Below are 24,636 nucleotides of genomic sequence, written 5' to 3' on the forward strand. Positions count from 1 at the left end.
CCAGAGTCTCGAAGAAACAGCACTTGTAAAGGAATGCTGCGGCTACTGGAGATAGTGCGTGCGAGTGTTCAGCCAGTAATGTGGCACAAGGTTTGCTAAATGGCAGTGTATTTTAACAAGTTGTTTCTTGCTAAAGAACCCAAAATTTTCTGTGGCTTGCGGGAGTATAAGGCTAAAGGGCAGAAAACGGGACAACAAAAAAGGAAGAAGGGTCCCCCTTTTATTTTAATTTTTTTGGTGAGGAAGATTGGCCCTGAGCTAACATCTTTGCCAATCTTCCTGGTTTTGCTTGAGGCAGACTGTCGCTGAGCTAACATCTGCCAATCTTCCTCTATTTTGTATGTGGCATGCCACTACGACGTGGCTTGATAAGCAGTGTGTAGGTCCGCTCCGGAACCCGGGCTGCTGAAGCAAAGGCTGCAGACTTAACCACTATGCCACCAGCCGACCCTAGGGAGAAAATGAGGGAGAACAGAGATGTTAAGTTGCTTCTCCAAGGTAACACAAGGGATGGGGCTGAGCACTCGGAGTCCTAAATCTGCAGACTCCCAGGCTAGCCCTGACCACTCTATCTCAGAGCCTTCATGGAATATTCCCAAGAGGGCCGCTCTGGAGACCCCAGAGACGCTTGACTCCAGCCCCAACTCGGACTTTCCCGTCTTCGGCGTCTTTTGGCTCCGCGCCTCACTTTGCCTCGATCTGGGCACAAAGAGGGTCTCAGCAAATCCCCCTCAGCGCCTTCATACTCTCCCATCACCCTCCACCCAGGGCTTCCAGAGCCAGCTCAGACCTCGATGGAGAGTTGAAAGCCTCTTCTAACACCTCGAACCAGCGTCTTTTTCGGCACAGAGGGAGTTTGGAATTTTCCGTAGCTTAAGTGCTCCTTTCAGACAACGCAGGGCAAATTCCCCACGAGCCCTGGAGAAGGGAAGCACCGCCCGGCCGCCTGCCCCACCCTGGCTCCTGATAGGCTACCTAAGCTGTCCGTTTTGAGAGGGTGCTCTGCGCAGGCGCGGAAAGGCACCGGGACTGGGTTCAGTGCCTGCGTCGAGGAGCTACCGGTTCGGCTCGAGATGGTGAGTGCCCGCCCGGGGCTTGTGGCTGGTGGCCCCTCCGCAAGCACGGTCCCCCACTGCCCTGCGCTTGGCCTTCCATTCTCCGGGGGCGTCTCAGAGCGCCGGGCTGGGAATCCGCAGGGCTGGGCATCCGCAGGGCTGGGCGGGGCCGGGCCCGAGCTGACTGAAGGGCGGAACCGGGGCAGCGCGGGTCTCCAGACCCGGACCGAGGAACTCAGGCGGGGCCACCGGATCCTGCTGCCACTTGACCGGAAGCAGGAGAGCTCTGGCCTCGGGGAGGGGCTGACGGAGATAAGGAGGCCGGCCCACAGCCCCTGCATCCTAGGATCCTGGGCTTTGTTGCACGATAACAATAATGATACCGTGTCCTGGAAGCGTGTGTGTCAGGTACTGCTAAGCGCTTCCGTGTCTTGGTTTTCCTCTTCACGACAGCTCTGTGAGGTAGGTGCAGCCATTATCCCCGTTTGACAGACTTGGCATCTAGAGCCCCGTCAACCTAAGTGCCTTCCTTGCCCCAGGAAATGGCGGAGGTGGATTTGAACCTTAGGAGCGTGACTGCCGCCTTTCTGTCCGTGTGGTTCTTTCGAGCTGCCGGGACTTGGTGCTTGAGTCAGAAACGGGCGGGGCCCCCCTTGGGGAGCCCAGGGCCTCCTGCCAAGCTGGCTGGAGCTGTGGGCTCTTTACACCTTTCCAAATTTATTTTCTCGTGGTTTTAATCAAACTTGTAAAAAAAACCTTGAAAAGACCTTTTGTATGGTAAACCATGTGACTGTACTACCTTTTCAAAAATCTTATTTAAAAACTTACAGCCTATAAGAAAAATTGAAAAGGAAAAAGAAATAGTACTATGACCTAGAGGCAGGCACATAATTAGGCATATTACTTCTAGTCTTTTTCTGTTCAGTTTTTGCTTTATATAGTTTAGGTCCTTCTGTATGTACAATTGTGGAGTCTGCTTTTTTCACTTATTCACCGCAAAGAATGTCTTCACATCACTGAAATCTTGCAATAATGCATCAAACGTGTAACTTCATCATTCACGTCATTTTTTTAAACTAAAAAAAAGTTAATTTTTAACAGGTAATACTTATACACTCTAAAAACATAATCTGCAAGGATCTAAGTGAAAAATAAATCTACCCAACTCTGACCTCCAGCCTCAGTCCCCTTCAGAAACGAACATTGTTACTTTCTTGTATATCTGTACAAGCACGTATATGCCCCCTCTTTTTCTTACACAAATTGTAGCTTACTGCAACCTGTACCATGCTACCATGTGTTTATACTCATAAAAGCAAAACATATTTGGATGCACGTTTTAACAAATTGAAGCAGTACCAAAGTCTATCATGTAGAAAGTGCCAGTTGTCACTATCTCACTGCCCTATGGTAAGGACTGTTGGCAGTTGGGTCTCTTTCCTTCCAGATTTGTTTAGTGCATAAGCACATTTATATAAAACCTGTTTGTTACATGAAACTGGAACATATATGTTTATACATATTAAGTTTGCTTTAGGCTATATGTATAGGTATCTTGTTCTGCAACTTTATTCCCTTAAAAATATCATTTTTCCGTGTCAGTGTATACAAATCTTCATTCTTTTTAAGAACTGTATAGTATTCGTTGCAGTATACGCATTTAGGTGGTTTACAGTTTTTCACTCCAGACAATGCTTCAGTAACTGTTCTTATCTTTTTTTTTTGCACTCATGCTAGTGTTTATGTAGGAGAGATTCCTAGAAGTGGTACTTCTGGCATGAATATTTTACATTTTGGTAGAAATTGCCAAATTGCCCTTTAGCACAATGATATAAAAATCATCCGTAATTCTCATCTGGTTTTACTCCACCACGCAGCTGTTTTCATCTTTGTATGTTCTCCTCCCTCTTTGTTCACATACCCATATTTTTCAAGATGTACATGCTAGTTTTTCTTTTTTGTTTGCTTTAATGTCCAGAGATGTTTAACCTTGTTGCTACATCACTTTTGTGATGAATTGTTTTTGGTGACTACATAATAGTCAGTGAAATAGTTGTACCACAGTTTGCCAAACCATTCCCCTGGTGTACATTTGAGTTGCTTCTAGTTCTTCGTTATTAGAGATAACATTGTGATTAATGCCTCTGTAGATGTAAAGTTTGTTTTCTTTTTTGTTTGGTTTTTTTTTTAGATTTTTTTTAAAATTTTTCCTTTTTCTCCCATAGTCCCCTGGTACATAGTTGTGTATTTTTAGTTTTGGGTCCTTCTAGTTGTGGCATGTGGGATGCCGTCTCAGCCTGGCCTGATGAGAGGTGCCGTGTCCGTGCCCAGGATTCGAACTGGCGAAGCCCCGGGCCACCAGAGCACGCGAACTTAACCATTCGGCAACAGGGCCAGCCACGGTTTTATTTTTAAAAAATTTCTTAGATTATTTCCTTAGGAGAAACTCTCAGGAAAAGAACTTTTTTTTTTTTTTTAAGATTTTATTTTTTTCCTTTTTCTCCCCAAAGCCCCCCTGGTACATAGTTGTATATTCTTCACTGTGGGTCCTTCTAGTTGTGGCACGTGGGACGCTGCCTCAGCGTGGTTTGATGAGCAGTGCCATGTCCGCGCCCAGGATTCGAACAACGAAACACTGGGTCGCCTGCAGCGGAGCGTGCGAACTTAACCACTTGGCCACAGGGCCAGCCCCAGGAAAAGAACTTTTGAGGAAAAGGGACCAAGGCTTTTATGGTTCTTGCAGTAGTAGTTTTCTGTGGCTTTCCCGGTAGCATTTAAAAAGATACCTCAGTATTGCTGTAATTTTTCATTTCTTTATTTACAGGGAGCAGTGAACATTTTTCTATGTGTTTGTAATTTCTCTTAGGTGTATTTTCTATATTATCTTTTTTTACCTTTAGAGATATGCTATTTTTGTTAATCATTTTGTATAATGTTTTGGAATTACTCTTTTGTTATATTTGATGCAGATGTTTTTCTATTCTTTTGATTCATTTTTATTTTATAGAATTAACATTTTTGTGCTTAGAAGTCAAATCGGTCACAGTTCTTTTGTGAATCATTTGCTTCACACGCTTATCCCTCCTATGCTGAACCGATAAATAATCCTGGAGTTTCACTGCTACTTGTTTTTCCATCTGTCAGCAACATGCACCTGGAAACTAGAGAACTCGGGAGCTTTGTCCCTTCCCTGGTGCAGACACCCATGTTAATAGTAATAAACCCAGGATGGTGAGGGTACCAGTCGGGCTCTCTCTAGGAGCAGGACAGGAAATTGGAGATGTGAGCTGACCCTGGGGGCTGCATATGCACTCAGATATTTCTGGTGCCAGTTGACCGGCACTGCAGGGATGACAAACTTTGAAGCAGAGCTGCCATGATTTGGCTGCCTGACTGTTGAATGTCCCTGTTGCTGCTTGTGACTTTTTGGCAACATTTGTTTTCTTTCTTGGCTCTTTAGGGCTGAACTTGAGGTTTGTTTTAAGCAGTTTCTCCTGAACCCAGACACGTAGCTGGTGCCCTGCACCTCCTAGAGACCCCTCTAGAGCTCATGGCCCCCACTCACCAAGCCTAGCCCCACCCTAGTGGTGGGGGCCAGGTTGGAGAAGCTATTCTCGAGTCTCACAAGAAAAAAATTTTATTAAATTTGACTACTTAAAAATTTTAAACTTCCGATTATTGAAAACAAACCATAAGATTAAATGAAAAAGTGGGAGAAGTGTAATTTATATGATGGATAACAGTCTAATATTTCTAACACGGAAGAGTTTTTGAAAATCACTAAGATTTGTAGAAAAATCAAAAGACTCAAAAAAGGAGAGATGCAAACAGTAAATTCTGTTTTAACTTCATTGATAACTCTTAAAAATTAAAGAAAAAGTGGCTTTCTTTTATTTGGTTTCTGCGTATCAGTTAGCAAAGAATCAAAAAACTTGGCAATACTGGTCATCTCTCTATTTCTTAAATATGCCACACTTGTTCCCACTTCCCTGCCTTTGCTTTCGTCCGTTGCCTGGAGTGTTTTTCTTTCTCATCATTTAGTTCTTGGCGTAAAGATTACATCCTCAGGTGTTCCTGACCACACTAGCCAAAGTAGCATCCCCATCCCCCCCAGTCTTGTCCCTGTACCCTGCAAGAATCTTGGTCACTTGTTTTTTCAAGGTCTCTTCCACCAGAATGTGAGCTCTCTGAGGGCAGGGACTTCATCAGTTGTGGTTGATGGTATATTCAGCTCTTCTCTTGACTTACTATGTGTCCCTGGGCAAAACTCTTCTCCTTTCTGAATCTCAGTTTCCTCGTAAAATGGAGATTGTACTAACCATGAAAGGTTCGAATGAGAGATGTGTCTGAAAACACTCAACCCAATATCTGAGTAGGTACTTAGTAGGTCAGTGTATGCTTGTATGTCCTCCCTTTCTGGTGTGTGTGTGTGTCTATTTGTTAAGCAGCAAGATCTTAGTGGCTGGTTCTTATTAAACATAGGATTACCTAAACCCTAGCTCTTTTTCACACTGGGTACTCTAAGGCCGTGTCCCCCTCCTATACTTAAAAGGATTGATTTTTGTAAAACATAGTTGCAGAAATGCTTTTTATTTGTTCCTTAAGTATTTATTGAGCCTATACTGTACCAGGTACTAGAGCTACAAAGTCTAGGTGCCTGCTCCCAGGGTGCTCCCAGGAAGGTCTGGAGGAGGAGACAGATAGGAAACAGACAGTTACACTCCATTAAGTAAGTGCTATGAAGGCAGGGTGCTGTGAGTACCCAGAAGAGGGGCAGGTATCAGAGAAGGCCTCCCACAGGAGGCTCATGTGCTGGGTCCAGAGAGTTGGGAGTTAGTTACATCAAGTAGTGAGGAAGAGAAGGGTGCTTTCTTCAGAGAGAGTGGCACATGCCAAGGGCCGCAGGCTCAGGCAGGCTGTGCTTGTTCCTGAAGCCCATTCTCCACACAGCAGCCAGAGCTGTCCTTTTGAAACATCGGATCTTGTGACTCCTCATTCAGAACCTGATGGTAGCTCCCCAGATAATCCCCATTAAAACTCAAAAGTCAGGGGGCTGGCCCCGTGGCCAAGTGGTTAAGTTCACACGCTCCGCTTCAGCGGCCCAGGGTTTCACCGGTTCGGGTCTTGGACGCGAACATGGCTCTGCTCATCAAGCCATGCTGAGGCAGTGTCCCACATGCCACAACTAGAAGGACCCACAACTAAAAATATACAACTACGTACCAAGGGGCTTTGGGGAGAAAACGGAAAAATAATAAAATCTTTAAAAAAAAAAAAAAAAAGCCATTAGTGTGGTTTACCAGGCCACAGAAATCTAGTCGGATCCTGGCTGCCTCTCATCTGGCCGCCTGCCACTCACTACACTTCAGCTATACTGGCTCCTTTACTTTTCCTGGAACATGCTGCTTTTCCACCTCAAATGTCAGCTTCATGAGGGCAGGGATTCTTGTTATATTTTGTTCACTACAGCATCCGCAGGCCTAAAACAATGTCTGGCATATAGAAGGTACCCCTATAGTTACTGAATGCATAGCAGTCTTACGGAGTTTCATCTCTTTCATTTCAGCCTCACTCCAACCTCCAGGGGACGTTTTGGACCTCAATTCTGACATCTTTGGTTTTAGCTTTCTTTCCCCTTCCCTGCATTGATTGCAGATTGATTGAGCTGTCCTAAATTGTCATCCAACTTAATCTTATGTATTCTTATTCCTATAATGTTGAGCATGTCAGAAGCCTGTGGTCCCCATAATAGAGAACTCTCTCGGATACACAGAGAGAAGGGTTAAAAAATGTTTTTTAATAGAATAAAAAGAGGCTCTTCTGAGAAAAAGAAAATAAAACCTTATCTATAATTCCCTGTTCTCAATGTGGCTTTTTATGTTTTTCATAATCCCTCTAGTTCTCTTGTTTTCATGTGGTTGCAGTTACCAAGCACTTTATTTTTGCATTTAGCTGTTTTCGCTTAATGTTATATCATTAACCTTGTGCTGTGGTATAAATATTCTGATCACTGTTGTTAATGTGTGTGTTATGTTCCATGAATGGACATTCCATAATTTATTGGCCTTTACCCTATTTATTGGGCATTTTTGGCTCTTTCTGGTTTTTGCTATTGCACATGTCACTCAGCAAACATCTTGCTGTGTTCTTGTTTTAGTTCTTTTGGATTACTTCCTTAGGATGAACTTCCAGGAGGGTTCCCAGGTCAGACTGAGTACTGGGTGGTATTGACCACTACCATGCTTTGCCCCTCTTCTCCAGAATAACACACAGTAGGAGCTCGGTGAAAGTCTGTTGAATGAATTATGATCTCGTACATGTGTGACCCACTCTACTCTCATGTCCACAGAGCTAACCCTGTCCTTTTACCCAGGTTCCAGATTTTAGTGGCGTCAGGCTGTTTGCCATTTTGTAGGAGGAACTTGTTTGCCCTTCTCTTCAGCATTTGAGAGTATTCTTACATCATTAGGGAGTGGGTGGTGGTGACTGGATTGTCAGCCTTGTGCCTACTAGAAAAACAAGAATTCTTTGTGCTATCTTCGTCCACGGTTTAGAAGCTCCTCCTCCCAGGCCAAACTCATTAGCCCCTGGGGGTGGGGAACCACTTTCTTTTGGTGAATTGAGCCTCTGTTTTCAACATAGTCCAGCTCTCAGCCTTTGAGGAGCTTCTGACTGGATTCTGGACCAGTGTGGAAGGGGCCTGCTGTGAACAAGCACACTACAAGGCCAGTTTCCATCCACAGGAAGAGTTAGGCCTAGTTCACTTAAGCAGCTGTTTATTGGGCCACAACTCTGCAGACCATTGTAGAGGCTCTCTAAGTAAAACGGTATCGAATGCATCCCCAGAGAGGTACAGTCATGAGTTTGGGGAGTCAGAAGTGGGCACAGACTCCATTGAATTGGGGATCAGTAAAGGTTTCATGGAAGAGATGATGTCTTAGATGGCCTGGAAGAATTTATTGGATTTCAGCAGAGAAGAGGCCTTGTTAGGGTAAAAAGATGTGGAGACAGGGAGGTATAGGCATGTAGGTGGAGAGTCGAAGGAAGGGTAAGAGATGGGAGTGATAATACAGAAGGCCTTGCATGGCAGGGTAAGGACCCACTGTCTGATTGTCCTCTCTTTACAAGTGCTGTTGCCAGAGTATCCCACCCTGACTAGTTTCTGGAGAATCAGGTTTTACGAGCCCCTTCCCCAGACACATTTCCTGTGGCTCTATGCCATGTGTCACACTATCTCAGATGCCAGCTTATTAAGTCACTGAGTCTGTCCTTAAGGGGGCATTTTACTTCCTTTGGAATGTTTTCAGTTGTGCTATTTGGGCCACAAATGACAACGTGTCTCCTTCCTGTTAGACACCACTGTTTGGGTTTTTTCAAATTATCAAGAGTCCTGTCCCCTAGGTATACCAAATAAGAGTCATCAGTGTGTCTGTACTCCCAGGAATGGTATTTCTATTCTGCTCCCAAATAGCTGAGAGGGGAGGGATAATAGTGCCTGGTGGGCAAAGGGCCAGGAGCAACCCTGTGGGAGCAGATGATTTAGGTCCTGGTAATGATCTAGGGACCACTCCAAACAGGCCTGGGGAGCTTTAAGGAGGTGCCCAAACATTACTTGTTTATTGTTGGAAGACAATGTGTGATTCATCTGCCAGGAGTGTTGAGGGAGTTGATCCAGCCGGCCCGGCCCCTCCTGACTTTTGTCTTATTCTCTGGCAGGCAGAGGTGGAGGAGACACTGAAGCGACTTCAGAGCCAAAAGGGAGTACAGGGAATCATCGTGGTGAACACAGAAGGTACGTCCTCCCTGCCACTATCACCTGTATATGGTCAGGCCCCCAGAAAACAGCCCAAACATACCAGAACACTTGCTGTTTACTAAGCCTCTTCATGTATGTGATCTATTTTCATCTTTTTTTTTTTTAAGATTTTATTTTTTTCCTTTTTCTCCCCAAAGCCCCCCTGGCACATAGTTGTATATTCTTCGTTGTGGGTCCTTCTAGTTGTGGCATGTGGGACGCTGCCTCAGCGTGGTTTGATCAGCAGTGCCATGTCCGTGCCCAGGTTTCGAACCAACGAAACACTGGGCCGCCTGCAGCGGAGCGCGCGAACTTAACCACTCGGCCACGGGACCAGCCCCTTCATCTTTTTTTTTTTAATGCCTCCGGTGTCCTATCACTATTATTGGGATTCTGAATTTAAAGGAAGTAAAAATTCACTTAATTCCACTGCCCTGACCAATCATACTTTTCAGTATGCCATGCTTTTTCAGTACTTATCCAGGTGCATTTTCTCTTGGTCATAATTATAGTTGTTACATTTTTGCATATGTTTACTCATGAGGGGTTTTTTTTCCCTTCATGGTTTACATAAACAAATTTTTTTAACTGCCAATATGATGTTTTATTAACCATTCTCCATTTATGTTTCTACTTTTATGCTAGATAATACTCTGGTCAACTTTGTACCTATAGCTTTTCCCTCCTCTTCTGGGGTGTTATTTCAACAACTAGAAGAGTACAGATAGTAATTTTCCCAAACTTCAGAGACATGGTGAAGAAGGGAACTAACATTTATCACATATCTCGCTGGGCCAGGCTATGGGCTGGCACTTTACAAAGATATTATTTCACTGATCCTTAAAGCAGCCTTATTGTCTTCATTTTGCAGTGGAGAAAACTGAGTCTAGAAATTTAATTGATTCATTCTGCCATTACAGAGCCAAGATTTCATTCCAAGTCTGTCTGAATGCACTTGTGCTCTTTCTCCCACACTGTGCTGTGAAGGACCAGAGAATGGCTGCTGGCCTGGCTTGTGGCCCAGGCCATGTCCAGGGTCACCTAGCTGGGCTTCCCTGGTTCTCTAGCCCAGTGCATTCAGTCAGTTCTAATTTGTTCAAGGCTCCTTGAGAGCCCCTGTGTGTATATGTTGGCATTCTAGGCCTTGTTTTGGAAAGGCAGAATTCTTAACAGTGCCTACTTAGAGCAGAATGAAAGTCACCAAGGGTGGAAAAGTGCAGATAGCATATCCTCAGTCAGAATGTTGTTTTCCAAATCATCAGATCCTGGCCAGTCCAGAGCTAGGCAGAGCATGCTCCCCAGCTTTGTCAAACTCTAATCAAACCATGTGGTCATTGCATTCAAAGGAGGCAGCAGGTTGGAAGCCGTAAAACAGTGTGGGACGCAGGAGCAGTTCCCAGCTCAGGTCTGCTGCTGATCAGCTGGGTGGCCTGGGGCTTCCCCTTCCTGAACTGTTCAGACCTCAGCTGCCCTGAGTGGAGTGGTTGGTCTAGGTAATCTCTTTTGGGTGCTTCTTGCTTCAAGACTCAAAGACTTTTTTTATCAGTCCGAGAGAGACCAGCTCCTGGGACTGGACATTTTTGACCTCCCAAGCTGGGACCCGTAGGCCTCCACCAGTGTTCACAAACCACAAGCCTTCATTCTTGCCTTAAAACTGCCCCAAAAGTAGAGCTTTTTCATTGGGAAAATACAGCCCCAACTGCTCACCTTTTGGATACTAATGAGCACTTCTTTTTCGTATGCTAATGTGGCAACATTGCACTTTAGCTAAGAATATGGAATGTGGTACCAGACTGCCTGCGTTTGAATCCTGACTCTACTTACTTATCAGCTCTGTGGTCTTGGACAAGACATTTAACTGCTCTGTTCCGGTTTTCTCATCTGTAAAATGTGGATAATCATACCACCTTCCTCCAAGGGAAGATCTTAGAACAGTGCCTGATGTATAGTAACTGCCATCTAAATGTTAAAATTATTGCATGTGCACTTTGATTTATTTTTAATTTGTGTCCCATTCGCAGAGCTCCCACTTCAGTCTCTCGTTTGCATTTCACACAGTGACCCTGCAGGGCAGTTTGCCCCGAAGTGGAGAGAGGTGAGGTGACCTACACAAGGTCACCTAGCTGTGCATAGAGTAGTCAAAACTCACTGCTCAATGGGGCCTTTAAGCCCTCTGGAAGCTTCCATTAAGGATGATTAGTTAGGGATCCCTATTTTCCTCTCTAGGGCTTTCCCACCGCAATGATTCAGCTCAACTGCCCCTTCCTGCAGGATGCCTTCCAGGATCACCCCAGCCCAGAGTGATTGTTCTTGCCCCTGAACCCTTGTCCCAGTCACTAACCAACCCCCTGCCACTGCCTTTTGACATCCCTGCCTTGGCCAAATTCAAATGATGTTTCATAGTAAAAGTGTGAATTTAAGCAGACTTACCAAGAATTTAAGGAACGTTGCATTCCATTTGTACCTCTCCAACCCCCCTGCCATCCTCTGCTGCTACCACATAGGGCAAAATAAAAGACTCAGATGCGAAAGGTCCACAAGGGCAGGGATTTGTCTCTTGTGTTCGCTGCTGTATCCTCAGCACCTAGAATAATGCTAACACAGAGTTGGTGCTTAATAGCTGTTAAGTTTTGTTAATATTTTTTATTGTTGATTGATGGAGCTGCGTTTGGTGGAGGACCTGGCTATACAACCTGAGAGATCTGAGCCTCAGCTTAAAATCATGCCTCCCCAGTGACCACCCACTTCTGCAGGCTGCACAGTCCCCATTTCTGAAGGCAGGGGCTTGGAGTAGGCAGCCTAATCATTAGGCCGTCTTTGAGTTGTCCCCAGCTCTGGCATCCTGTGAATCTGGGATTGATCTCTTGTCTTTATTTGAAATTCTCCCCAGTTTTGGTCCCTGTCCACCCACACCCCCCCACCACCTCCATGTTTTCTTTTGTTTTTAAAGTGAGCCAACAAGTAGTTAATTTCTTGTCTCAAAGGAGACACACCCTCTCACTTGGTAGAAATGTGATCAAACTCATGACAGTATTTCTCTGAACTACTGAAAGTACCCCTTGTGACCACTTATTTATCAACAGCAATAAAAGCTTAATGCAGGCTTTCTAAGGACACTGTTGAGCAGGTCAGACCTGGTCCTGGCCCTCAGGGAGCTTACAGTCTGCCAGAGGACAAACATAATGATCACTTCCATAAAGGTGTGATGGCAAACTTGAGTAACTGCTCCAAAGGAAATTGCGTGGTGCTAGGACATTAGAATGGAGGCACTGACCACATCTAGGGGTGAGTAGAGCCGCCAGAAGATGGAGACCTGAGGGACCAGTGGGAGTCTTGAGAAAATAGCAGAAGGAGGGAAAGTTCCAGGCAGAGGGACCTGAGAGGTTGCCTTGTGGTATATGAAAAGAGAAGGTCAGGAAGTTTAATCATCCAAAGTTTGCCAGGCCTTGAGACTGACCCCTCAAGTTACCTGGGGGATGGGATTTATTGTGTGGGTGATGTTCATAACAAACCAACATTGATTACATGCATATTCTTGCTAAACATTCTTAAATTAATTAAGCCATATTTAATCCTTACAGCAGCCCTGGTGACTTGGTGGTCTTGTCCCTTAAAGGCAAGTGATCACTACAGCCTGTTCTCATGGCTTCATTTGGCTCAAAACAGCCTCTCTGACGCAGCTGCTTCTTTTGACACTGTATCCTCCTCTGCCCACTCTCATGTTCCTATCCCCTAAGAAGATAAGGTTGAGGTGGTTTCTTGCCATCCATTGGTAGGCCTGAGGGTGATTGCCTTTGGCTGATCCCTAGGCTGGTCAGTTGTGGGCCAGATTAGGAGAATCCTGACCCAAAATCCAGCCATTTATTTGTGAGGAGCCACTTGTGCCACAGTCATCAGCCCAAAATCCAGACACTTATATGTGAGGAGCCACTGAAGTGCCTGTCAGCTGTGGGCGCTTGGGGCCTCATCGATGGAGCCTTCTGTTGACATGCCACGGTGATTCATAGACACCTGATGATCCAGTTGTGACCTGAGGTACCTGAAATTGAGCCCCATTTCTCACCTCCATGACAATAGGCATCGTCCAGTGAGGGAGGTCCATTTCATAGTTCATGGCAAGGAAGCAATCCTCACAACAGAAAAGGCTTGATGCACAGTGGTGTTCACTGCAGAGTAACTAAGTCAAAAATCAAGCCTAAGTACCCACTAATAGAGGAATGATCAACTCTGTGGAATGGCCACTGTGAGCTCTTTGAAAGCAGTAGCAATGCTGTTTACAAGGGTGATGCAGACAGAGAAATGGGCTTTAACTTGGGAGGCACGATCATGTATAGAGGCAGTGTGTTTACAACTGGACCCTAAGCCTCCCTTGGGAACTGGAGCAAAACACTAGTGATGGTTATGTCTTGGCACAAGCTGACCTTTTTTCTTCCTACTTTTCAGTATTTAAAGATTTGTAAGAGTTGTCCTCCTTGTTCAGGTTCTAAGTGTTCTGAATGATAGTCTCTCCTGTTATTGCTGGAAACCAGTCAAGACAGTGTGGCACTGTGAAGGGAGCCCAGCAGTGGAGCCACCAGGCCTTAATTTGAATCCTGGTCCCACTGCTTATCTGCTGTGTGACTGTAAACAGGTCACCTCACCACTCAGAGCTTCTGTTGCCTCATTGGCGAGTGAAGATGGTGACACCATGCTCAGAGTAGATCTGGGCACTGGCGCTGACATACTTGAAGTGTTCAGCACTGTGCCTGTCAAGCCCTTAGTAAATAGTGGCATTGATTGTTAACTGCCAGTCCAGTACTATAGAATTGAAGGTATGGGGTTGGGAGCTGGGCAGAAAGGGGCTCCAACATCCTGCTCAGTCTCTGTCTGCTCTCCCTTCAGGCATTCCCATCAAGAGTACCATGGACAATCCTACCACCACACAGTATGCCAACCTCATGCACAACTTCATCCTGAAAGCCCGGAGCACCGTGCGTGAAATTGACCCCCAGAATGACCTTACCTTCCTTCGAATTCGCTCCAAGAAAAATGAAATTATGGTTGCACCAGGTAAGAGGTCTTCCACATCCCCACTTAGGAGCAGACCCTTACAGCACATGTTCTGTAGCTTATCAGGAAGGCTTAGCACATTGGTGTCTCTACAGGTTCCACAGAAAGGGCTAAAGAGTTGAGGGTACAGAGTTGATTGCCTCAGAGCCTTGCCAGTCTCTGGCTGGCATCCCCAACAAATATGCAATCCCAGTGCCTCTAGGTCAGACCCCTTCTTGGGTTCTAGTCCGCAGAATCGTGCTCTCCTGGGGAAAGATAGATACATAAGCATGATAAGTGTAACCCTCACCTTGATGTTGGGAAATTCAAGGAACACTTGGGAACATTAGAGGAGGGTGTGATTAGGCCTGCTTGGGGCAGTCAGCAAAGGCTTCCTAGAAGAGAGGACATTTGAGCTGAACCTTGAGGGCACAGGAAAGTGTAAGCAAGGTGGAAGGGCAGGAAAGCTATGTTTGAAGGAAAGAGAATTCAGTGATTATAAACCAAAGCATAAGGCAAAAATACTGTATATTCATTTTATCCTTGAAGAAATGTTAAGTTGCCCACTTCTAAAGTACAGTCTCCCTGGGCCCTATACAGCCAGCTTTTCCTCCAGCAGTGGAACATACTGCTGCTTTTGTTTCACGTGAAGCACTTGGCTTGCGTTTGGGGGCTGGCTGGTACAAACAATACTTGTCTTTGGGTCTTAGGATCCTTCTCAAGGTAATGAGATGCTCATCCTGGAAGGAGCCCATAATAACTGGGATCACAGGAGGGAATAGCAGGGCCACCTGTCCTTCCCTGCCTCACCTCATTCACATTCAGACCGGAGTGGTGGACAGATTCTCCAGGACTGTTTTTGCATTGCTATTTCTCTCTCCCTCTCTTTTTTGGCTGAGCCACATAGTTGAGTGAGCATGAGTAAGATGTGCACATGATGATATAGGTAGGCTGCAGTGCAGCTTGTCTAGGGCATCAGAATATGTGTAGAAAGGAGTGGGAGGTGAGAGTTTGGTCCAGTTTAGAAGAGGCCTCAAACACCAAATTCGGCTGTGTGAACTTGACTCTGTGAGCAGAGGTTTTTAAGGCAGGAGGTGATATGATTGTTATTAGGGCCTGGATAAAGGAGGGTGTTGGGAAGGGTGGGGACATTTACTGCTCCTGGGTTTAGGAGCACTGATAGCAAGGAGGCTGGCTGCAGAATTATGAGGTATGAGGTAATCTGAAGGAGGTGGTCAGCCACTCCCAGCAGCAGAGCAGTATTGGTTCTGTTCCCACACCTGTTCTGGCTGCTTGGAAGGTGAGAACCATAGAGCCTGTCACAGGGGTCCACAGTCTCTCTGGGATAGTCCCTGGAGGGTAGGGACAGAGCAGGTCAGTCACGGAGAAGAACATAACTTGAGAGTCATTTAATCCAGAAACGTGTTGTACACTGTTTATCAGTTTAATCACTGATGCATCACATGCCAGCTGATGATGAGGTCTCTGATTCTGTCAGGGAAATAGGTAATAGCAGGGAGAGTCTGTTTTCCCAGCTTTACCTCTTATGAATGTGACCTTAAGAAGTCGCAGAAGCCTCCAAACCTCTTATTTCCACATCTCTAAAGATTCAAGTAGGGGACTGTACTATTCTGGTCTTCTGAGACACCCCACCCCATCTGGTTAAGTGCATTGGTGTGGGGTGGGGCAGAAAGTCTCAGAAACAGATTTGAACTCAGATCCCTCCCAAGACTTCACGCTGTGAGACTACAGACAAACCTCCACGTCTTAAAAGTTAGGCTAGGAATGGTCCCTTTACTGACCCTGTGTGTCAGAGCAGACCTTGTGCCCACATGGGAACTCATGGTATGAAGCAAGGACAAATTATGCATCTCCAAATCAGATGGACTCTCCATGGACAGTGTCTCTTGATTTAAAGCTTCTGAGAATGTTTCCTCTGGAATGGCAGAGTCGTCTGCAAGCTCCTGGCAATCTGTGTCTCAGCTCAGTAGCAAAGGCATCTCCAACTTGCCCTGGGGACCTGCAGGCATTCAGAGCTCGTGGGTGTGCTTGGTGCTTGAGTCCTGGATTGGCAACTTCCAAGTCTGAGGTTCTCCTTGGTGGGTTGCAGGCCCAGAAGCCCCTCAGCTTTGTAGTGGAGGCGAGGATGAAGTGGTCAGATTCTTGCCTGGGTGACACACAGAGGCCTGCAGGGAGGGTGTGCATACTCTCTCTTGCTTGTTCACTTACTCTCTGTCTCACATTCACCCAGGGGACCCACTCACACACATCTTGTTATACTGGAAGGGTGTGTGACTTTTCAAGATTACCTTAAACACAGTGAGTGTTCCTTCTGAACACCCTCATCACTTCTCCAGCCACCCTGCTGCCTTTCAGAGCCTCAAGAGACTTCAGCTCCTCTCCCTGGGCTCTCACACTTGCTGTCCTGCTGCTAGCAATGCTCCCATCCTCCCTTTTCACTTGGCTAACCAGCCTGCTTATCTGAATTTTTAAGTCTATCTCCCCCACTAGACAATTCCAAGAGGACAGAGTCTTGTAAGCATATAGTAAGCATTCAACAAATATTTGTTGAATAAATAAATGAATGACTCCCTAAACCTCCCTCCCTTGCTGACACCCCACTGTGGGTATCAGAGGTACAGTCAGTAGTGGGGATAGGGGTCAGGGATGTCTGTGGAGCATGGTATTGTGATTTGACATCTTGACACACCCACTTCGATATGGCAAAAAAAAATTCTGGGTTTTGATGCCAGAACTCCTGTGGGCAAGAGTCACTGACCAGAGCCTCTAATGTGACCAGCCACATTAGGGCTGGGTCAACTTAGGATTTCCATAGAGCACCGGCCCCACAGGAGCAGTCCCCAGCATAGAACAGTCCTAGCTGCTGTGTGTTTGAGGTGGGCCCTTCTGGGACTATAATTAGCACCCCACACAGTGATATTACTGAATTTAGAGCTTAATTATTTGGAAGAAAAGACATTAGTATTGCTAATTTTGTCTGTTTTTATCAGTGGCTTGTTAATTGTTTCTGTTTTTATTAGTAAATGATTTTTTACTTAGATTGCTTAGCCACAGAACTGTTAGTCATTTAAGATCTGATTCTTCCCAGTTGTAACAGCCCATTGTCATGGAAGAAGCCAGCTTTAGGCTTGAATCAGTGGACCCAAAGCAGAGGTCCTGCATGTCTGTCCTGTTCAGCAGGGGGCAGACCAGAGGCATTCAGAGCATCTGGGTCAAACCCAGCTTACCCGACCCTGTTTTTGCCTTGGCTTGGGCAAGTCATTTAACTCTCTGAGCCTCTGTGTTCTCATTAGTAAAATGAGGAAACACTAGTGCCTGCCTCATAGAGTGATTCAAGGATTCACTGAGGTGCCATAGGAGAATTGGTTGGCTCAGGGCCAGGCACATGGAAGCCTTGGTAAGTGTTTTTGATTTGATTATTAACTGGGCAAAATTGAAACACCCTGCGTCTCCAGTTTTCTCTTCTGTAAAATGAGGGCCAATCAGGCTCACCTCTGAGGACTTGGACTTAAATGATTTCATGATGGACATTCCACCTACTGGGCTAGATCCTGGAGCTGGGATCCAGGTAGTTTGGGCCCCTTTCGACCTGGTGCCTTTGAAATTTTCTCATCCAGAATGCTCTGGAAGGCCAGCAGCTGAGCTTGTGACAGAACTGACACTAACCCAAGACTAGTGGGGGTGAGGTTAGAATTCCATCTTTGACACTGACTAGCTGGGTAGCCTTAAACAGCGGTTCTCCCAGAACCTGCATTATCAGCATCACCTGGGGACTTGTTAAAAATTCAAATTCTCAGGCTGCACCCCAGACCTACTGAATCCAAAGGGCTGGGGCACAGGGGCGGGGGGAGCAGTGTTTGCTTTGAACCCAGCCCCTCAGGTGATTCACATGCCCTCTGGTTTGAGAACCACTTCCATGGGCAATTCATTTAAACCCTCTGAACCTGAGTTTCCCTACCCAGAAAGCAGGTGATAATCCTGCCTCCCTGTTGGTACCGGGAAGATTAGAAAAGAGGATGCGCTACAGAGCACCACTGCTGGCTAGAGTGAGGGACTTTGCATTCCAGCAGCCGCACTTGCAGAAGCCCCCATGGGAAACTTTCAGGTTTATCTTCTATTTTCCCAGCAATTGGATGTAGCCTGAGCATTGATGCTTTTTTATTGCCCTACTCCCATTTTATGGTTGGTGATTTAATGATTTATTTCCTTTCCAGTGTGTTTCTCTCTCATTTTACATTTAGTGATTTGTTTTTTCATTTTTCTCTTTTGCAGATAAAGACTATTTCCTGATTGTGATTCAGAATCCAACTGAATAAGCCACTCTCTTGTCCTCCCCGTGTTATTACTTAATTTGATGCCCCCCAAGAATAATAGTGTTAATCATGTCAACCGATTGGCTGGTGGAAATCACCGTCGAGTCCACTCAGAGCAGTCCAGTGACCAAGGGTGGGTTGCAGCTTTGCCCACCCCACCAAAGCCATCCCTCTGCTGGCCGGTTGCCCCTGAGTTCCCAGGAGGGCCCTCTTTCCTCAAGTCCTGGTTTTGAAGCAAGAGCTTGTGAGAAACCCGCATCCTGCTTCCTTCTGACCTTCAGTTCACTTTGTTACCCTTGGAAAAGGCTGTTTTTCTTTAACTAAAAATAACTGAAATGCTTATCCTGCTGTGTGTCTTTCACACTAGGTTGAAAAGGCCTCTCTCGTCCCGTCTAATCACATGGTCTGAAGACTGAGCCCAGTGCTGCGTCCAGCCTCCACGCCAGATTGTGTTCATGGCTCTGAGAGGCCTGCTTCTTACTGCACCTGTGGCCACACTTGCAGAGCTGAGCCTGGTTTATAATTGGTACCCTGGTTCCTGGGCTTCTTATCCCTGGCCACCCCCACCAATGTTTTGAAAGATTTTCTAATACACTGCACTGGGGAAAGGAAAGGAGTGATATTTGTTAAGTACCCAGAATGCAGTAAGCATATATTATATCATCCTCACAGTACCCTGCAGACTGGCTGTTAAAGCCATCTTAAACATGAGGAAATTGGGATCTAGAGAATCACTTGCCTGAGGTCTTACGGCTGGGACACAGGTCTCAGAATCCAAAAGCTTTGCTGTTTCTGCAATGCCTTTCCCAGAAATCAGGATGGTCCTGAACACCTGAGTGAGCTCATCCTGGGTAAACATATGCCTTCCCTTAGACTCATGCCTGGGGGTCCCCGAACATGCCTGCTAGTCTCTGAGACTGTAGCCACCCATCACCCGACAGCACTCTGGGATTTTTCCCACAGAAACCACGCGTATTTATTCTTTATTAGGTTTTTCTTTTTGTGTTTTATTTCTTGTTTTGGAGGGAAAAGATGCAAAACTGTGTAGTGCAAACGTTGAAATCCCCCTTCATTGTCCTCCCTTCCCCAAAAGTAACCTCTGTCTAGAGCGTAAGTTCTTCCATCTAGCAAAATACTTCTCTAAATTTTCCAGTGAAGTTTCCTTAACAGTATCAGGGGAGTAAAACATGTACCCTTGGGAGCCTAGGGGTGTTGTTTATAAGGGCTCAGAAAAATTTTTTCAAAATCTCCTATTTTAGTGAAAGATCATAGGAATTTTCCACTTCATAATATATCCGTGTTTGTCTTAGTATAGATATAATCCTTTCAAATAATTTTCCCTGAATCTTCAAGTAAAACTGATTCTCTGGGAAACCACTGCCTGTTTGCCTTGTCCTGTGGACTCAGGAATCAGACCCTGAGGTGAGGGTGATTGATTGCAGGACTAGAGCAAAATGACTCTGAATTGTAATTATCTCAGAGATTGTGTTTTAAAAGAAAGGGAGGTGTGGCCACCAGTATCTTCTCTTTGTTCTCAGAGGCTTTTGGAGGCTGACATTCAAGTCTGAGGTTCTCCTGTCCTGGCTTGAGTTTCTCCAAGCAGGATAGTGGACGAGGGTCTGATTAGCTTAAATTATCCCTGGTAGGGAGGGCAGGTTTCTAGACGAGGGGAGGGCCTCTGTCCCTGGGGGAGGAGGTCTGGCTGCACAGCAAGAATTGAGGACCTGGCCTTAGTCCCTCTACCACACCCTCTTGTTTGCCTTAAAGTTCCCCATCCTAAAACTCTCCCTCTAGGTCCTGAGGAAAGTTTACGCTCAGTCTGGCTTTGGAGGAAACCAGATGATTCGTGAATATAAAGACGCTCCGCCTCCCACTCCCTTGAGCAATGGGATTTCACACTTGGGAAGCCTTGGATGCATTCCAGTTTGTGATGCAGCAGACAGAATTCCCTGGATTCATCTTAAGATGGAAAAATGCAGATTTTAAAAAATCTTAAGTAATGCCATCACACATGCAAATACCCTAGTGTTTCTGTACTTAAAAGTAGCAAATGTACGGGAATACAACACCTACTAAGGTTAGAAACCAACATCTGTCCTGGGCATGAAGGGAGGGCCACGGCTTCTGGGTTTCAGAAGTACATTTGCCAGTGTAGCAAGGGTGTGCCCACTCAGCATTATGAAAAATTTCAAACATACAGAGAAGCTGAAATAATTGTGTAACCTCCATTTAATTCAACAATTAACATTCTGCTATATTTATCACATAACTATCCATATCTCCATCCATCCATTGTATTTTCTGATGCATTTCAAAGGACAGTTGTAGACAATACATATTCCTAAACACATCAACATGCATATCAATAGCTAGTTTACCTTTTTTGGAGGGTGAGACTCAGTGAAATGCACAAATCTTAAGTGAACCACTTACGTGACAAATGCTTATGCCTGTCAACCCAACCTCCTTTTCAAGATCACATTACCCCAAAACGCTCCCCTGCTGCTTCCCAGCCAGTTTCCACCCCTCTTTCCAGAGGCACCCTCTGCTCTGATTCCCTTCAGGTATGATCTTCATCCTCCCAAGATACTGCTCTTGGGTGCGGTCTCTGAACAGGGGCCTGCAGTTCAGGGAACTTGCCTCTTAGGGAAAATGCAGCAGCTGCCTTCTCCATTCATCCCTCCACTTGAGCACTTGCCACGGTTCCTTGGAATTCTGATATTCCTCCATGAGCTAGTATGCCTTTTCTCCAAAATCGTGTTTTTAAAACACTCCAGGAATTATGTGCTTTCTCCCCTTTCATATGTTTGACTCCCAAACCAACTGCACTTTGTAGATTTTTTTCATTGAGAATCCTAAACCGTCTTTCCACACCAAATTCAGGTTGTGGTGGATTGCCAGAAAAAAAAAAAGGGGGGGGCCAGTCCAGTGGCGCAGCAGTTAAGTGCGCATGTTCCAGCCTGGTGGCCCGGGGTTCGCTGGTTCAGATCCCGGGTGTGGACATGGCACCGCTTGGCAAGCTATGCTGTGGCAGGCGTCCCACATATAAAGTAGAGGAAGATGGGCACGGATGTTAGCTCGGGGCCGGTCTTCCTCCAAAAAGAGGAGGACTGGCAGCAGTTAGCTCAGGGCTAATCTTCCTCAAAAAAAGAAAAAAAGAAATGGCAATCTCATAAATTTGATCACTGCAAGTAGAAAGTATTAAGTTGCCGAACACATCAAATTAGTAGACAACAATCCGATGTCAGTTAAGTTGATCAATCATATCATTCAAATCGAAAAGGAACATGCCACAGAACACATTCAAAGTGCTAGTCCTACATGTAAAGTAGAGGAAGATGGGCACAGACGTTAGCTCAGGGCTAATCTTCCTCAAAATAAATAAATTTTTTTAAAAAACGGCACACACCAGGCCACATCATGAAATCTCAGAAAACCATGGATAGACAAAATCCAGAGAGAAGAAAAACAGGGTGCAAAGGATGAGAAATTTCAACAGCATTGGACATCCCAGCAGCATCACTAGAAACTAAGCGAGAGTGGAGCAATGCCCTCAAAATTCTCGTTAAAAAAATTATTTACAACCTAGAGTTCTATACCCAGCCAAACTATTAGTCAAGTATAAAAGAAAGATAAATAGTTCCAGACCTATAAGGTCATGTGTATTTATCTGCCAGGCACCCTTTCTCAAGAAGCCACTGATGAATATATATCAAAATAAAAGAGTGAAGCAAAGAAAGTAAGACATGGGATCCAGGCAATTTGAGGCTCCAACACAAGAGAGAGACAAAAGGGATAGCTGAGGACGGTGGTGAAGGGCACTGGGCAGTAAACCCAGAGTAAAGTCCTGGATAGGGTAGGAGGCTGTTTCCAAGAAGAAGACAAAACACACTATCTTGGGTATTTGAATGTATTCAGAGGAGACTTTTACTTCTGCAAAGAAAATAGGGATAATTTAGAATTGGGGCATGAAAACAAAACAAGAAATGGAAAATTAACCTGAAACTCCAAAAAATAAAATATTGTACAACAAAAAGCAAATCCAGGGCATATCATGTAGCTCAGCTGTAATAGTTCTGTAGATAAAATATTACGAACCCTGAATGGTGCTGTAACTGCTGGGGATGGGAAGGGGGAGGAGAGGCAGAGTCAAATCCCCTTCCATGGTGAGAACTAAGGAAATAGGAAAACCAGCGTGCTTAGAAACATGAAGTAAATGTCAGAAGGGACAGCTAAAGTATTTAAATTGCTATTTGACTTTTTTATACTATACGTATTATTTGAGTAAAAATTAAATTTTAGAAGTTTTCAATAATCTAAAGCTGTGCTTTTAATGTGATAAGCCAGTGCTTCTAACCCTTTTTCACTGAAGTAACTGAAGAGTGAGGAGAGTTTTCTAGAACTCCAGGAGGAATCTGGAGGGGTAGACCAAAGGGAACCCATTGCAAGCACGAAATATCTTTGAAGTCTCCTACTGTCTTTAAAATTGTACGCATATTTTGCATTCTGGTGGCTCTGTGGAGAATGCAGGGCCTGAGTGGATTCAGGAGCCCAGGCAGCCAGGTGGGCACTGATGGTGGCCTGGACAAGAGGGGTAACTTGGGGTCATTGTGGGAGAGAGTCCCAGGGAGAGCATCTGGACTTGCTGATGGTTTTGAACATGGGAGTGAGAGAGTGAGATCTCACGGGGACTCCTAGGTGCTTGCTTGGAGCAACCAGGTGCTGCCGTTGAGTGAGATGTGGGTGACTGGGAACAAGTTAGGAAGAGAAGAGGGGATTAACGATTTTGAAATGGACTGCTTAATTTGAGCCTATTAGACATCAATATATCTAATAAGGTAGTTGAAAGACTGTTGAATACACACTTCTGCCAATCCATGCTGGACATATAGATTCAGAGCCATAAGTTTGTGATTAAAGCCAAGGGGCTTTAAGTGAATTCACCAGAGTGAAAGAGGGAGTGAAGGAGAGGGGAGAGATCTGAAGGCATCACCTGTGGAGGTCTGGTCGCGGAGCAGGGGCCAGCAGAGAATGAGGAGGCCCGGAGAGTCATCTGAAACAAAAGCTGTTCCAATTAGGATTCGGTTCAGCTGCAGAAAACTCCAAATAACAGTGACTGAGACAAGATAAAAGTTTATCTAGTCAGCAGTCCAGGGTTGGATTGGTGACTCCACAAACTCATCAAGGATCCAGGCTCCTTTTGATCTTCAGTTTCACCATCCTCAGGGTGTAGCGTTTGTCCTTGTGATTCAAGATAGCTGCTGGAGCCCCAGCCATCATACTCAAGTTCCAGGCAGCTGATGGAGGATGGGGGTAGAGGAGGATGCATTCTTTTGCTTTAAGGAGATTTCCCAGAAATCCCATACAGCACTTTCCTCTTTCTCTCTCTTTCTTTTTTGCTGAGGAAGATCTGCCCTGAGCTAACATCTGCTGCCAATCTTTCTCTCTTTGTATGTGAGCCACTGCCACAGCATGGCCACTGACAGGGAAGTGGTATAGGTCTGTGCCCGGGAACTGAACTGGGCCGCTGAAGTGGAGCACACTGAACTTAACCACTAGGCAACCAGGGCTGGCCCAACCACTTTTTAATTTTTTTAGAGAAGTCTGCCTTTATTGACCAAGCAGGCTACTTGAGGGGGATGAAGCAGGAGGAGTGGGTGGCCCTGATGCCAGACCAGCCATGCTTTCACGGCTTATAGGTGATGGAGAACTTGCCCAGGTAGTGACTGATCGATCATCTCAGTCTTGATTTCCACCTAGCTGGAGGTATTGCCATTGTAGCCGCCCACCATGCTGCCCACCATGTCAGGCAGGATGATATGTCCTGCAACACTTAAGTTTTATTGACCAAAGATTAGTCGTCTTGCCATTCCCAACTGCAATGGAAGCTGGGTGCATGGCCACCCTAAGAGACATTCAGGGTTCTGTTGAAAGGAGGAAAAGGACAATAGTTGCTGGGGTACCAGTCGGCAGTCTTCGCCACAGAAGCCAAGAGTATTTCAAGGAGAAAGCGGTCATAGCAGTGGGTTGAGAAGGGAGCAGTCAGAAGCGGGGTGGGAGGTGGAGGGGGGGGTGTGAGTTACAAGAACATGTTTGTTTGCTGCTGGGAGATACTGAGGGGCCTCTTGGAGAAGCAAAGCCCACGAGAGGGTGAGGAAGGATGGCACCGGGCACAAGGAGAAGGGCTGGCTTAGGCTAGAACAGGGGTGGCTATTCCATTGCCAGGGAGGGGAGGCAGGGTGAGGGCACAGAGGACAGGGCAAAATCTCTACTGGGGGAGTCAGGCGGGAAGGAGTGCTGGAGCCATAAGGGGAGGAGCTCAAAGTTCCTAGGAAAACATGGGAGGGTTGGGCAGGGCCTAGCCCAGCATTGTTGCATCAACACTTTTGCATCATCTTTTACAGCCAGGGATGCAGCGATGTAG

At 45.7% G+C, this 24,636-nt stretch overlaps 1 protein-coding gene and 1 long non-coding RNA gene across 5 annotated transcripts; one reads left to right on the plus strand and one right to left on the minus strand.

Moving 5' to 3' along the window:
• Positions 1-206: 206 nt before the first annotated feature.
• Positions 207-1,083, minus strand: LOC139040321 (uncharacterized). Its single transcript, XR_011494626.1, has 2 exons — positions 791-1,083; positions 207-450 (listed from the first exon to the last, which is right to left on the minus strand). It is a non-coding gene; the product is annotated as an uncharacterized lncRNA (long non-coding RNA).
• DYNLRB1 (dynein light chain roadblock-type 1) lies at positions 945-18,554 on the plus strand. Of its 4 annotated transcripts, none has more exons than XR_011494624.1 (5): positions 1,067-1,517; positions 8,772-8,847; positions 12,432-12,885; positions 13,732-13,899; positions 18,172-18,554. XR_011494624.1 is itself a non-coding variant. In XM_014831483.2 (4 exons), exons 1-4 carry the CDS (start codon positions 1,074-1,076, stop codon positions 18,213-18,215), a joined length of 291 nt encoding a protein of 96 aa, XP_014686969.1. In that variant the 5' UTR covers positions 945-1,073; the 3' UTR covers positions 18,216-18,554. The 4 variants fall into 4 exon arrangements, 2 of the variants coding, with proteins under 2 accessions (XP_014686969.1, XP_070341934.1); XR_011494625.1 differs by having other exon boundaries at positions 12,432-12,466; XM_014831483.2 differs by lacking the exon at positions 12,432-12,885 and having other exon boundaries at positions 945-1,076.
• The last annotated feature ends 6,082 nt before the right edge of the window (positions 18,555-24,636 follow it).

This window comes from Equus asinus, chromosome 15 (genome assembly GCF_041296235.1).
Source record: "Equus asinus isolate D_3611 breed Donkey chromosome 15, EquAss-T2T_v2, whole genome shotgun sequence".
NCBI lineage: Eukaryota > Metazoa > Chordata > Mammalia > Perissodactyla > Equidae > Equus > Equus asinus.

Coding starts and splice junctions, on each gene's coding strand:
- DYNLRB1 (XM_070485833.1), top strand. CDS start 1,074: ATGGTGAGTGCCCGCCCGGGGCTTGTGGCTGGTGGCCCCTCCGCAAGC. Junction 1,518..8,771: donor CTTCACGACAGCTCTGTGAG/GTAGGTGCAGCC, acceptor ATTCTCTGGCAG/GCAGAGGTGGAGGAGACACT. Junction 8,848..13,731: donor CATCGTGGTGAACACAGAAG/GTACGTCCTCCC, acceptor CTCTCCCTTCAG/GCATTCCCATCAAGAGTACC.